The sequence below is a fragment of the Ailuropoda melanoleuca genome, chromosome 1 (assembly GCF_002007445.2).
Source record: "Ailuropoda melanoleuca isolate Jingjing chromosome 1, ASM200744v2, whole genome shotgun sequence".
Classification (NCBI taxonomy): Eukaryota; Metazoa; Chordata; class Mammalia; order Carnivora; family Ursidae; genus Ailuropoda; species Ailuropoda melanoleuca.
In genome coordinates this window covers 137470432-137484431 of record NC_048218.1, presented here as the reverse complement: position 1 = coordinate 137484431, position 14000 = coordinate 137470432, and the positions used below count along the sequence as shown (strand labels likewise).

At 40.2% G+C, this 14000-nt stretch overlaps 1 protein-coding gene across 1 annotated transcript in view; it reads right to left on the bottom strand.

Moving 5' to 3' along the window:
* GRM3 (glutamate metabotropic receptor 3) overlaps positions 1 to 14000 on the bottom strand; it is a 207602-nt gene that overhangs the window by 84211 nt on the left and 109391 nt on the right. The window contains exon 2 of the mRNA XM_034667203.1: positions 6048 to 6659. Coding sequence (XP_034523094.1) covers positions 6048 to 6515 — 468 coding nt within the window. The 5' untranslated portion in view covers positions 6516 to 6659. The remainder of the gene's footprint in view (positions 1 to 6047; positions 6660 to 14000) is intronic.

Here is a 14000-nt window from a genome sequence, read left to right as displayed (position 1 = left end):
CTTATTTTCTGATGAAAAATGATTTTATGAGAGCCCTGGTTGTAATATGTAGGTAATTGAGATGCTCGATTCACCAAATTCATAAAAATACTACTATAATCAAGTGAAATAACAACTGGCTGGGTTTCCTCCAAGTGATCCTGACAGAAAAGAGCCTGTTACTTATTTTGCTTTATGTTTTAGATACTACTTCCCTTGTAATCCCTTACATCCCAATAGTAGATTATTTTGCTTGTGCAACCTGTAATTATAAAATTAAGAAATGCCCTTAAATGCCATATAGTTCAAATACCAATATGTTGCTTCATTCTCCTCAAAAATGGGCCAGCTTTGCTTGAATAACTCCAGTGACAGAGGCCTCACTTCCTCATACCCCCTGATCTTTCATTTCTAGGACATCCCCTTATGTTGGCCCAAAATGCACCTTGTTCTAGGTCAGTAATTGCCAGCGGGGAAGGGCCATAACTTTGTGATTTGGCAAAGCATGGACACATTTTTGGATGTCACAACTTCACAACTTGAGGTGCAGCTGGCATCCAGTGTAGTGGGTGGGGGCCAGTGATGCTGTTAACTCTCTTACAAAGCACAGAGGCAGCTCTGGCCCAATACTGCCAACACTGAGAAACTGCTCTAGATTCACCTTGTTTACCCATGGAAAAAGTATAATTTTTTTCATCCAGCAATCTGTCTTATACTGTCTTATATATGGACCCAGCTAACTGCATGAAGGCTATTGTACCTCCAAGTCCTTTGACTATTTTTCTAACGCTCTTACAATAAGACCAGCAATTCATGTGTGACTCTTCCCAAAGCATTTAAATGTAAAGGAGGGAAGCATTGAGGGAGGGTAGTGCTTCGTACAAATTGACTCGTGGTGGGCCCTGTTCACTGTGGACTTGGGTGGAGGAATAATAGAATGGTGTCTTGATGTGCTGTGCCCCTTGCCCCATCTAGATCAAATCTGTGAAACTTACTGCACAGGATTTAATCTAAGATGTTATTCTTGTCAGAGACATGATATGAGCAATGCATGTCCAAATCCATGTCATGATAAACAAGAATGCTATAATGACCCTCTCCCAGGGTAAGAGAGGTCCTAGGATGTGGATATTACTAAAAATTCTGTTAAAGCATCTGACCATCCCAGGCATGATAAAGAGGTAGTGAGATCCTCTCAAGGCTCCCTTCTGCCCTTTCTATGTGCTCACCTTGTAGATGCCATTAACCCATGCCATTTGTTGCAAGGTCACTTTAACCCTCAGGGACACAAATGGATCAACTTATACATGTCATTTCAGTTAAAATGTGCTCCAGGTTGGCAAGAAAGACTGCAAAAATGATACAGCCTCTGAAAAGGAGTGAGGAACGTTTTTTGGAAGGATTCAAGGGACATTTTTGAATGGACACTTGAGGAGCTCTCTAACTACAGTCTGTTTAAAAAGGCACAAGCATAAACAATGCTTCAAATTAAGTATCATGTAGACAGTCGCCCAGCTAAAAGCAACCATCCTGATCCTCTTCTTGAATAAATACTGTTTTCCCTCAAAGTGGGTGGATTGCAGGGTTATAGAGAAGAGCAGAGTCATCTTAAAAATGCTTTGAAAAGAAGCTGATTCACCAGTGGAGGCGAATAGACCCCATGTATGCTTGCTAATAAAGAAGGATTTTTGATACTAGCTATCATTGATTATCCGGTTAAGAAATCAATACTGTTGTTTTATAAAAAGGACAACCACAGAGTAGTTCGCACTACTTAATAGGAACGTTGGGAAAATAATTATTAAGGCCTTCGTCCATGGTGATACAGCTTAACTCAGCAGATCACTAAGAATTTCCCCTTTCAGGCAGTTTTCACTCTCTGCAAACAATGCCTGTTGTATGAGCTAGCCCAGCAGGGGGCATCTCCTCTGCTGACTTCCGGAGAGTTCTTTTCCGTTAGTGAGGAGATAATGAAAGAAGAGGAAGCTGGCGAGAAAGCATCTCCTGGAGCAATCCCACCAATACGACAATCTAGACTCACACAGGGAAATTATTATCATTCTCTGAAATGCTCTCTCTCACCAGGCAATTTTGTGACAGAAAACTCTGCGCTCTGGTTTGGGACTGGGCACTACAATTAGATGACAGAATTTTTAACTGTGGTGGATTCGTGTTAGTACATTTCTCCTTTGGCACCACCCTCTTTTTTCCCTCTGCTCTGTTCAAGCAAAGATACTTTCCAGTAAATATTCAGGAAGTCAGAAGTAGTTAAAAATGGACTTGCAGTGTTGACTGATGTGAATGAATCTTTGTGGCCACCAGCTACATGCTGTCACCACAGTTCCCAGACACCAGGGTCTATGATGAGATTCAGTCCAGGAGCAGTAGGTGAGTGTGAGGGGTACCATGAAAAAGCCACTCTCCTAAAATGTTTTCTTTATTACTGTACAAGAGTGCTTTCAGTTCACCATTAGAAATGTATCACTTTGGGGGCGCCTGGGTGGCACAGCGGTTGGGCGTCTGCCTTCGGCCCAGGGCGTGATCCCGCGTTATGGGATCGAGTCACACATCAGGCTCCTCCGCTATGGGCCTGCTTCTTCCTCTCCCACTCCCCCTGCTTGTGTTCCCTCTCTCGCTGGCTGTCTCTATCTCTGTCAAATAAATAAATAAAATCTTAAAAAAAAAAAAAAAAGAAATGTATCGCTTTGGATTGCCTTTGATTATTTGTTTTAGAATTCTTATTAAAAGGTTTGTTTTGAATATATAATACACTTTAATTCTTAGCTTTATAGCTAAGAGCCCCCTAAGACCTCTCTTCATTCACGATGCCTAGCTGAAAGCAAGGGCCTATGGGGAAGGGTCCCTTGCAAGGCTGTCTGGAGTCTAGTGTGTAGACATATAGCTCCACCTTCTAGCTCACCTTGGCCGGGACCAGTGTGTGGTCTAGTCAGAGCCTGAGCACTCAGGACACCAGTAAGTGTCCCATGGAGGAGGGAGCGAAGCCCTCTCTGTACTTCCTCTCCAGCTTACGCCGTTACGTATGTCAAGGCCTTTTCCTCTGATGTACAGACATTTGCCACCATATTCTAATTGGCCTCCAGCATCTCATTCATATTGTGGCCCACGTAGCCTTTTTCCAATGCAACTGTCATTCTGTCAGTCTTACTCAAAACCTTTCAAAACATTGTTTCTGACCTTGTGAGACACATAGACATATTCTGAATTGTAGTTCCTGTTATTTCATGGGAGTATTGTACCTGGAGCCAGATTTTAAGTTCCTTGAGGCCAAGGCTGTGTTCTCTTATTTTAGTGGTCTTTCTACCCTTGTCACAGTGCAGGACACACAGAGGGGGATATATACAGATTGACTTGCTATTGAAGTACATGGGGCTCCAACAATGGTTTGGCCACTGGGAGGGCTGTGCAGTTGGTTTGAGGTATGGCTTTTCCACTGACTTCCTATCATTGTGGGGACATAATAGTTACCATGGTTTGAGTCTGTTAGTGTTTTGGTGAGGCATTTCCCACAGATCCTCTCAATTTATCATCTCAAAAACTTGTCAAGATAGATGCTATTTTGCTTATTTTACAGGTAAGCTAGTAAATGATGGAGTTGGAATTAAAACCCAAGTCTTTATGGTGCCAAAATCGATATCCTTTTCATCTTAGCATGATACTTTCGGTTCCCTTATTTATTCTATGGAGACAGAAACCCTGTCAGAATTTGTGACTTTATGGTGATATTGACCAGATGAATGAAATAATAAGCCAGGTCCTTTGATGATTAAGAAGTGGCTTCTTCCCTCGTGAACTTGTACAGGATTTTAATAGCCCAGATCTTTTTGTCCTAAAACAATCTGCCCTTTTTTGAGGAGTACATAGGTAGTCAATGAGTAAAATTAGATTTAAAAAAAATCTATATGCCTGGCACAGTTTGTTAATTACTTTGGATAAATAGGTATTTACACATCTGCTGTAGAATGTCATTTACTGCACTGGGAGAAACTAAGGTCAGAAAAACATGGGGCGCCTGGGTGGCTCAGTCGTTAAGCGTCTGCCTTACATCCAGGGCGTGATCCCAGGGTCCTGGGATCGAGTCCAGCATCAAGCTCCCTGCTCTGCTGGGAGCCTGCTTCTTCCTCTCCCACTCCCCCTGCTGTCTCTCTCACTGGCTGTCTCTCTCTCTGTCAAATAAATAAATAAAATCTTTAAAGAAAAAAAAAAGAAAGAAAAACATATATGTAATCCCTTACCAGTGGTAATACTGGGTTTAACATAAATATTTATAAAATGATTGGCACTCATCTGGTGAAATTATTATTAAAAGATGACGGATACATATTTTTAATTCTCTCTTCTCAAATAGCAAATCCCATCTCTCCTGATCCAAATATAGAAATAGTGGCAAAATTAACATAATATGCTTTGAGATGTGCAATATTTTCTATCCACCTAATGAAGTCAAAGGGGGTTTATGAAAAACCAATTATCCTAATTACTCGTAATATGAGGATGTGTTCTGAAGAAGGAAAGAAATTTGAAGTACCTCATTTAGAACAGCACAGAATTTTAAATGCAAGGAATCTGGGAGATAGAAATAAGATTATTCCAATGCAAATAGAGCCAATTTCAGTGGTTTGTGACATATAAAGACAACATGAATGTAATCTGACTTCCTTTAGTGCTTGTGGCTTTGATTGTAGTAATTTGGTAGGAGGCAAAGTACATGACTTAGAATCATGGACTTTTATTACTGTGACAAAAAATGTTGAACTGCAACTAACATATAGAGATCATATGGGACAGTTGAAAGAGCACAAAAGTATGCAAGATCTGAGTTCCAGTTCTTGAACTACCTACCAATGGGTGTTTTCATGCAACCAGTCTTTCTGGGGCTTGGGAAAGTGACAGGGTTGAGTTAGACAATTTCTCAGCTCTTTTCTGTCTCTCAAATTCTGTGACCCTGTAAGGAAGCATTGCTAGAGTTTGAATAATATGCTCCTTCTTTTCCCAACAAAATTATGAGAACCAGTTATCAGCTTTCTCTCTTATTTGAATTGTGTGCCAAATTGTTCCTTTTATTCCTTTGTGGTAGTAATTCAGTGGCTTTTCTGTGTATGTTTTCATATTTACATCATGAGAAATTGTTGACGATTTATCTCTGAACAAAATGACACCTTAGTAAAAATTAGTTTTAAAAAATAGAGTTTAGATGTTATTTCTTCTTCTTCTTTTTTTTTAAGATTTTATTTATTTATTTGACAGAGAGACAGCCAGCAAGAGAGGGAACACAGGCAGGGGGAGTGGCAGAGGAAGAAGCAGGCTCCCAGCAGAGGAGCCTGATGTGGGGCTTGATCCCAGAACGCTAGGATCACGCCCTGAGCCGAAGGCAGATGCTTAATGACTGAGCCACCCAGGTGCCCCAGATGTTATTTCTTCTTGTGACTGATTGTATTGATGGCTTTAGATCCTCACACCACCTTATCTCTACATCCTTAGTGATGTAACTTTGCAGCACTTGTCCTGTGGGTAGGACACATATCTCTGCTCCTGATACTGGGCTGAGCCCTGTCCATTGCTTTGGCTAATGGGCTGCTAGCAGATGCGACACAAGCAGAAGCCTGGAAGGGGCTCTTGCAGTGAAGTTTGCATTCCCTTGCACCTCTGCCATGTCTCTGAGAAAAACTCGTTTGGGCTAGCCCACTGATTCCAGGTGGAGAATAAGGAACAACCTGGAGTAGAGCTACCCACAACTGAACCCAGCCTCGAACAGCTCACTCCAGCTAATCTTCAAAATTATAAACCATAATAATAAATAATTGTTTAAGTCATTAAATTTTGGGGTAGTTTGTTATGCTACAGCTGTTACCTGATACTCTTCTAAACAATTTTCATTGCTAGAGAAATGTTCCTTTTGCAAACCTGTCTTATCAAATACCCGTAGAGCTCTTCAATTATGTTGTTAATACCAACCATTAATGAAATCATTAGAATATTTTCTCTTTGTTTCCCCAGGACATAAAACCAAAGAGTCATAACATTTTAGCAATAGCACTGGCCAGTCTTACCTGTATGGAAACACTGCTGTATGAGCCGCCAATGACCCCTGCAATGACCAGTGGGATATTTTCTTGAATGGCATAGGATCCATCAGGACACATATACTCTGCTTCATCCACTTTAGTCAAGGATGCCCTTACAAATTCCAGTGATTGCTCTAATGCATAGGTATCCCTTGAGCATGTATCCAAAATGTGTACGCCCAGCTTCACTCCTGGCAGCAAGTAATCGTCCTTGTTGATTTCATCAATAGCAAACAACATGGCTTCCAGGCGTTGGATCCCTCGGTCTTCATTGATTCGCCCACATTCTTCAGTTCCAGTGCCTTTTTCATTAATAGGAAACAGACCCCCTAAAACAAGGTCACCTTCGATTTTAATTTCCCTCCTCAGAAAGTTATGGTCCCCTAAAGAGAGTAAAAATCCCTTTGAAAACAAAGCTAACGTAAGAACTTGGAGTCTTGTCAACATCTTCATGAATCCAGTTTCTGTACCTCTGGGAGGTATCAATGGATGAAGCCAATGTTGCCTGCTAGTCCTCCTCTCTCATTTCCAAACTGGATCTGTGGCCTGTCCTTCAAATAAGGGAGGAACAGACTAACAGAGCCTGTCACCAAATTCCTAAAGAGATAAAAATTATATGAACAAAAATGGTAAAGAAAACAACAGTGATTACTTGGATGCCCCCCATTCAGACCTTTGAAGGGATCATGACTCAAGGTACCATTTAGCAAACACATACTGCACCACTGCACCAGGCATTCTCCCACAGATACCCTCACCCAGTCCTTACAACATGTGTGACACAGTGCTCAGTGCTTCCATTTCCCAGAAAAGGATCCAGAGGACTAAAGAGGTAAAGTGGCTTCACAGAGTGTACCTAGAATGGAGGTAGTGTTTAGACTCCGGTTTTCCTAATGCCAGGTTCAGTACTCCATCTCCTCAGTCACTGACTTTGCTATTGGTAGGGCAGTAACTTGGATATGAGTCTTGATCCCTTCCCTTTCAGCTCCATTTATAGACCACCCCTCTTTATTCAGTCTTTTCTTTGTATTTGGGGATGCAACAAAACACAATGGGAACTCTTTCACAGTTTCTTCATTTCTACCACCACATTCCTGTCCTCCCTTCATTCCAGATACTTTCAGCCCACTGCAATCAAGATTCTGCCTTCACTGCTCTAAAAAAAAAAAAAAAAAGTGCTCTGGATAAAGCTACTACTGATCTACTAGTTTCTAAATCCACTAACTCTATTGTAGTCCTCATTTTACTTGACCTACATTGAAACTCTGACTCCTTGCTATCTGTTCCAACTTCCTAGGTTTCTGTTCTCTTGCGTCTACATCTCAGGTTCCATTGTTGAAGCCCTCCTCCCCACCCCCAGTCCTGTAGGTCATCTAGTTTCATGGTTTCAACTATCGCTGAAATGACTCCTAGGTTAGCTGCCTCTTAAAGCTTTGCCTATACATCCCTCTGACACCTCAAGGTCTCTAGCTTATAACTTCTCCCTTATCTCTGTGAATGGATCTTTTCTGTACCCAGGTTCTCAAGCCAGAAACCTGCAAGCTGGAGCCCTTCCCGCTAAACTCCTTCCCACACTTAATAAGCCACTAAGTGCTGTAAAGTCTACCTGTTGAACATCTTTCAAAGCCACCTACTAGTTTATAACCCTGCTGTGCTAGGCCCTTGTTATCACTAACAGGACATAACAGTAGATTCCTGTAGAGCTGCTGCAGGCCCTAAAAGCACGTTTTTGGTGAGTTAGGAAAAGATAACCTTCCTCAAGTACAAAATTTTCAGATTTGTTATTGTATAACCTGTACTACAGATACTGAGTAAAGCCCAATTGCTGATAGCTGCCTTCTCCAGCCAGTGCAGGCAATTACCCGATGTGGCCCTCACATTTAGAGGAGTATAGTGCTTAGTAGTGTGGGGGTTTGCACAGTAGGTTGTAATTTAGGACAGTTCCATAAATCGAGCTTCTTTTTACAAAAAGCCTAGAACATATGCACCTTTGAGGAATCAGACAAAGCCCTGCTATGAGGATCATGTTTTTGACAATAGGTTGGGGTGTTCCCAGGGAGCTTTCCAGAATCTTGATGTGGAGTAGCCCGGTTGCATGCACACAAACCAATGGACCTACTGTTGTACTCCTTGCCACCCAGCTCCCTAGCACTAGAGCAAACACTGGCCAGCAACCTCGCTCTGCCTGTTCACTGCCCTTCTCCCCAAATGAGGTAAGCTTACTGTTTTTAGAATCGGGTGGAGAAGTGACAGCAGAGCTTCCTGGAGCATTCTCCTGACAGGGTACAGGTGCCTGTCCCTGTGTGTGGTTTGGTGTGCCAGTCTGCTCTCCTGCTTTTGTGCATGATTATGTGGGGTTTTATGAAGGAAGTGTTCTCATGGCTGCATCTCAACGTAGGATGTCTGAAAGCCACACCACCTGTGTACTGTCAGATAGGTTAGCGAGTGTTAATCACCTGAATGGTGTCCCATTGGAGGAAGTACTTGAATAATGCATAATCTTAATTGCTGTTCAGAACAGCCCATCTCCTGTCAATCTGTACTGACTTCCTTTTGCTTCTAGATTGAAGAATTGACTTCATGCTCTATGATCTTTTCCCTGGCTGGCTCTCAAGTCTCACTGCTCACCAGGCCCATCAGTTCCAGCCCACCTCTGCCTTCACATCTTATGCTCCAGCTGTTCCCGAACCATGTTTATCTGAGAGGAAATCTAGAATGTCGATGGCCCCTTGGTTTTGCTCATGTTTTTCCCTTTGCCATGGATACCCTTCTATATCCATTTGTCTAGTAAACACCCACTTATCACTTAAGACTCAACAGTCACCACTAGGAAAGGCCAAGACTTTTTTCCTATCTTCTCGGGTCAAATTATTTACTTCCTGCTTTATATTCCTACTGTAGCTAGTTACAGAAATGTTTGCTGTTGCTGTAATAATTCTTACTTGTTTCCTTGTCTGCTCATTGGGAATAAATAAAATAGCACAACATTGAGGATTTTTAAGGTATGAAGAAAAAAATCAAATTTCAACAAAAAAAATAGAGACAGGAACTAGTCCAGTACGTACTTCAACATTTTTGACATTTCTCCCTTCTCACGTTAGCAGTGCCCTTTAAAGCCCGGCTTTCCACATGCTTTCTGTTGCTTTCTCCTGGAGCAAGTGATGGGTTGTTTTTTTGAGACACAGGAGTCATCCAGTCATCCGGGTTTTGTTTTGTTTATTTAGGTGTGAGCCTCAGCAATGACAACAGCAGTCATTGGAATGCTAAGTGTTAGCCCAGAGCCTCTCTGGGAGATCTGCCACAGGGCACCAGAAAGTCTAATAATAATAATTTTTTAAAAAGTTGATACTGTGGTAGGTTTTTTTGTTTGTTTGTTTGTTTCATATCAATTTCTTGATCTTTATGCGCAGTTCCCTTTGAAGCAAAACTGCCATGGAAGGCAAAAGACACTGTGATCCTTATCGTTAATGATAAAGCCGCAGAAATTGCTCTACAAAATAATTGTTTTATGGGCCTAATAAAAGACAATAGCTAATTAAAAGGAGGTCATCAACACAATCTTACCATGTATCTATGGAAAAAAATGTAGATATATTTTGAGTCGGAAGGAAGTTTGACTGCTCGAATAATAAAGATGACCTTATAGTTAATGGAAAACTTATTCTTCTCTTAAGAAAATGCTCTTTGCCAAAGCAGACTTGAAAGGGAACATCACATTCCACTGAAAGTCTTAATACATATCAGTCTACCTGTTTCACAGGTAGGGGCTGTGTTTTATTTAATTTTGTGTATCCAGGGCCTGGCATAGTATCTGCTTGCAATCCAGAAGGTATTCAACAAATATTTCTTGAAGGAATAGAGACATCCATGGCTGTTATGTTTGCAGGTGACTCTACTATTTTAGTCATGGCACAGTAAAAGGGAACTAAAGTAGAGAAAGGGTTTTTTTTATTTCATCACCTACCTAATCATCCCAAGGGCTCTTATCCTATTACACTCTTTGATGGTAGGACTGCTAACAGGTAGAACTAGAAGAATTACTCTGTAAAGATTCTGGGGAGCAGTGCTACCTTAGTATTTGGGAGTTGCTGCTGACGTGGGTCCCTATAAAGCTAGGAGAGATATAGCCTCAGATTGACCTACATTTACTTAAGTGAAAGCTTCAGTCAGGAGAATACTAAATTAGGAACATGCATTTTATCCTATTTCAAAGCATCGAAGATGCATCCACTCATCAAATATTTATTGAACACCTACTATGTGTGCGCTAGGCCGTGAGCTGGCTATGCAGAATATAAGCTTTAATTGCAAACAAACAGACATTATCTCTGCTGTCAAATGACATTCTAAATGCTCAGGTATTTTTATTTAGAAAGTGATGGAAAGCTATTCATCTCTGTTTCTACCAACTGTCTCTGTCATTCATGAAAATCTTAAAAATAAGTTTACTATGGGTTTCCTTTAAGGTGGTCATTGTTATTAAGTGCTTGACTCAAAAAGCAATCCATAACATATTACATATATTATATATGGTTAAAAATTAGATATACAGATCTTAAAAACAAGTTGACTGACAATGTTATGTAAAATATTTTTCCTTTAAGCCCTCTGACAAGGCATCTTTGAGTAACATTTAATGTAGTCTTAGAGAATTACAAATTAAAAATCAATTAGAGTAATGTTTAAATACATGGTCTTAATATTTTCTTATTTACCTTTTCCTTAAAGCAAAATTTAAAATGATTAGGACCATAGGGCCATGAATAATTTAAAAACACTTAGCGTTATTTAAAATGAAGCCCTGAGAGCTAAAAGAACAGGAAATTAAAATTTAACATTGAAAAATAGACAAACATGCTTAATTTAATGCAACTGTTTATCTCTGAGTAACAGCTTATCGGATTGTGGGAAAGGGCACCAACCACTTCTTTTCAGGTTCCTTTCATTATAAATCAGCCAGCAGCACATTCCCCAGATAAACAGGCTCCCTACTGTAGCCACATTCATATGCAGTGGGAGAGCAGCAGCTCTGCAGTCAAAGTTCTCTGTTCAGGGATGATGATTGATCTGTCAACTATAAACAAGCATGTGTAGCCCTCTCTGTAGGTAACCTGCTCACCCATGTTTTATTAATCGGTGCATTAATAGAATCTCAGAGGTTTGCTGTGAATATAACCCCTGGAATATGTGGGCAAGAAGCATTCGTATACTCTGCATATGCTAATATGTATTTTCTTTCCTCTCTTGACTTTGCCCAGGGACACGGTGTCTAAAATGAAATCCAGTGTGACTCAGTGAGTAAGTAGTTTATTCAGGGGAGATATAAGGCCAGCCCCCATGCCCACTTTCTCCTAAAAAGAAACCCTTAAGTTGCTGAAGGGCTTTGAGTGTTGAAAGCCTTGCACATTCGACATATCTGGAGAAAATTTAGGGTTAGTGATATTGTGTGAAATTTGGTTGCACCTTTGGTTATAAAATTTTCAGCTGCCAGAATTATGGGTAATAAAAGACATGGCCTTTGTCCTTGAACTGACATTTTCAATTGGGTAAACAGAGCCTGTATCTTACATTTTTTTTTTAAGATTTTATTCATTTATTCGACAGAGATAGAGACAGCCAGTGAGAGAGGGAACACAAGCAGGGGGAGTGGGAGAGGAAGAAGCAGGCTCATAGCAGAGGAGCCTGATGTGGGGCTCGATCCCGCAAAGCCGGGATCACGCCCTGAGCCGAAGGCAGACGCTTAACCGCTGTGCCACCCAGGCGCCCCTGTATCTTACATTTTTAATAGCAGGATATATCATGTACAATTCTAATTCCTTTACTAGGCAACAAAAGTATTTTTTGCCCAGAGGCCTTTAAGAAATCGTTATGAATAGCTGACTATTTAAAATCCAATCATTTTTGGCAAATCTAGCTTAAAACTTCTAGCTTGAGTTACTCCATCTGTAAGGTGGTCTATTTCCATTTGCTGAATTCCTGTATAGTTTGTGCTATGTTTGTCATAATGATCATATTTTGTTTTATATTTATTTGTTTAGTTTTTTTTAATTGAAATTTAGCAATTGGAAGTTGTTCTTTCTTTTTTCCTCATTAGATTGTAAGCTATTGGATATCAAGAACAGTGCCTTAGATGTTTCTCATAGTGCCTCACATGTATAGTTGTCAAATGCTGGTTAAATGATAAAGTTCAAGTAGCATATAAGTTTTTGAGAGATTGGTCAGAGGATTGGAAAAATAATTTGGGGATTTTCTGCAGAGAATGAAGAAGATAGCTGAAAAGACCAATTTTCTTTCCTTTTTGTCCCCCCCACAGTGTGACTTTACAATAGGTCAAGATTCAACTTTGGTGCTTAGAGAAACTTGACCCAAATAGCTCTCAATCTTCCTTTGACTTTGAATTGCTGATTTTTAAGGAAAAGGATATAGAGTAAAACTAGAAAAATGGAGAGCACTTGGAGAAATTTGAAAGGTTAGGACATACATGGGTGTGAACAGTGAAGAATGAAAAACAACACAGGTCCTGTAGGTCAGGTTCCATGATGCATGAATGACAAAGTGGAAAAGTGGAGGCCAGGCCTATGTATTCAGATTTGAAGTTACAGAGGAAAGTTCTGCTTTCTCTCAACTTCTTCTAGTTTGAGGAAGTTTGAGATACCACAATATATATAAAATTTCACATAACCAGAAACTTAGGTCAAGTGGTGGAAATAAATCGATCAGAATTTCCTGTGATCCTGTTTTATTCACAGTGAAGACAAAGGAAGCCCCCAAACTCTAGGTGGCTATCTGGAAGAGGAAGATGCTTCCAGTTGTGATGATGGAGCCAGAAAGAGATGTCGATGATGCCAAAAGGAGAAACACTCACTTCACTAGTGGAACTTTAACCCTCTGCCCCCTGCAAAAAATCACATATACTATTTCCTTTATCCTCTGAATTTAGAAAAGAGTGTCTTTATGAGGTAGGCAAACAGATTTACAATTGTGCTAAACTTTAGTCCTTAGGGTAATTGCTGGTAATTTACTTCCGATCAATAATATTAACTTGGTTCATTCAATATAGAGTATATGAAAGATTTATTCACGTTCCATCAAAATAAATCTTTACTGTTCTAAACACCAAACTGCACAGCATTTCCCTGTGTGTGTGTGTGTTGCCGTTTGAGTTGTTTTTTCATCCTTAGGTTTCCTAACCTCCTTATAAATCCTTGGAATTGGAGCCTCCCCAAATTCCCTGCAGTCCACATTTGTCCTTTTCCTCTTAGAAGCTGCCAAGTCTAATAGAAGTCACAGGTTTGTCTATGTGAACAGAGAGTATAGAAACTGGGTTTGTCAAAAAGCTTTCCCTCTAGCTCTGGACAAAAAGGAGAAGAAATGGAGAAATATTTTTCATAGGAGAAAATTTTTACTTTGGTCATGTGATCTATCAGCTGGTTGTTATTTGTAATGTTCTGTGTGTACATAGTCCTTTCTCTCAAAAAATGTCAAAGTATTTTGCACAATGAATTAACTTTTACTGCTTCCTGGTGAGAAAAAATTACATCATCTATTGCGGGGTGGGGGGGAGGGAATTTGTAATGCAAATTGTTCAAGGTAACGGTGAGAAGTAAATATAGAAGTAGGACCTAAAGAAGTTTTTTTTTTAATCGTTATTGCCCAATAACATCTTACAAAAGAGAACACATGTCAATGCATATCATACTGTTTCCCCCAAAATATCACACCCATCTCTAAAATTTTCCTCAATAGGTAAATGATAAAATGTCTGAAACACCACCATCTTTGCCTAGTGCCAAAGAAGTTGTTACAATACCTATAGCTGGCTTTTGCTTCTGGCCAGTCTTAATAATTGGTATTAAATCTTCCCTCCAGCAGAAAATAGCTATAAAACTGGATAAAACATATAAGGCAAGCTATGACCCTTGAGAGAAAGAAACACAT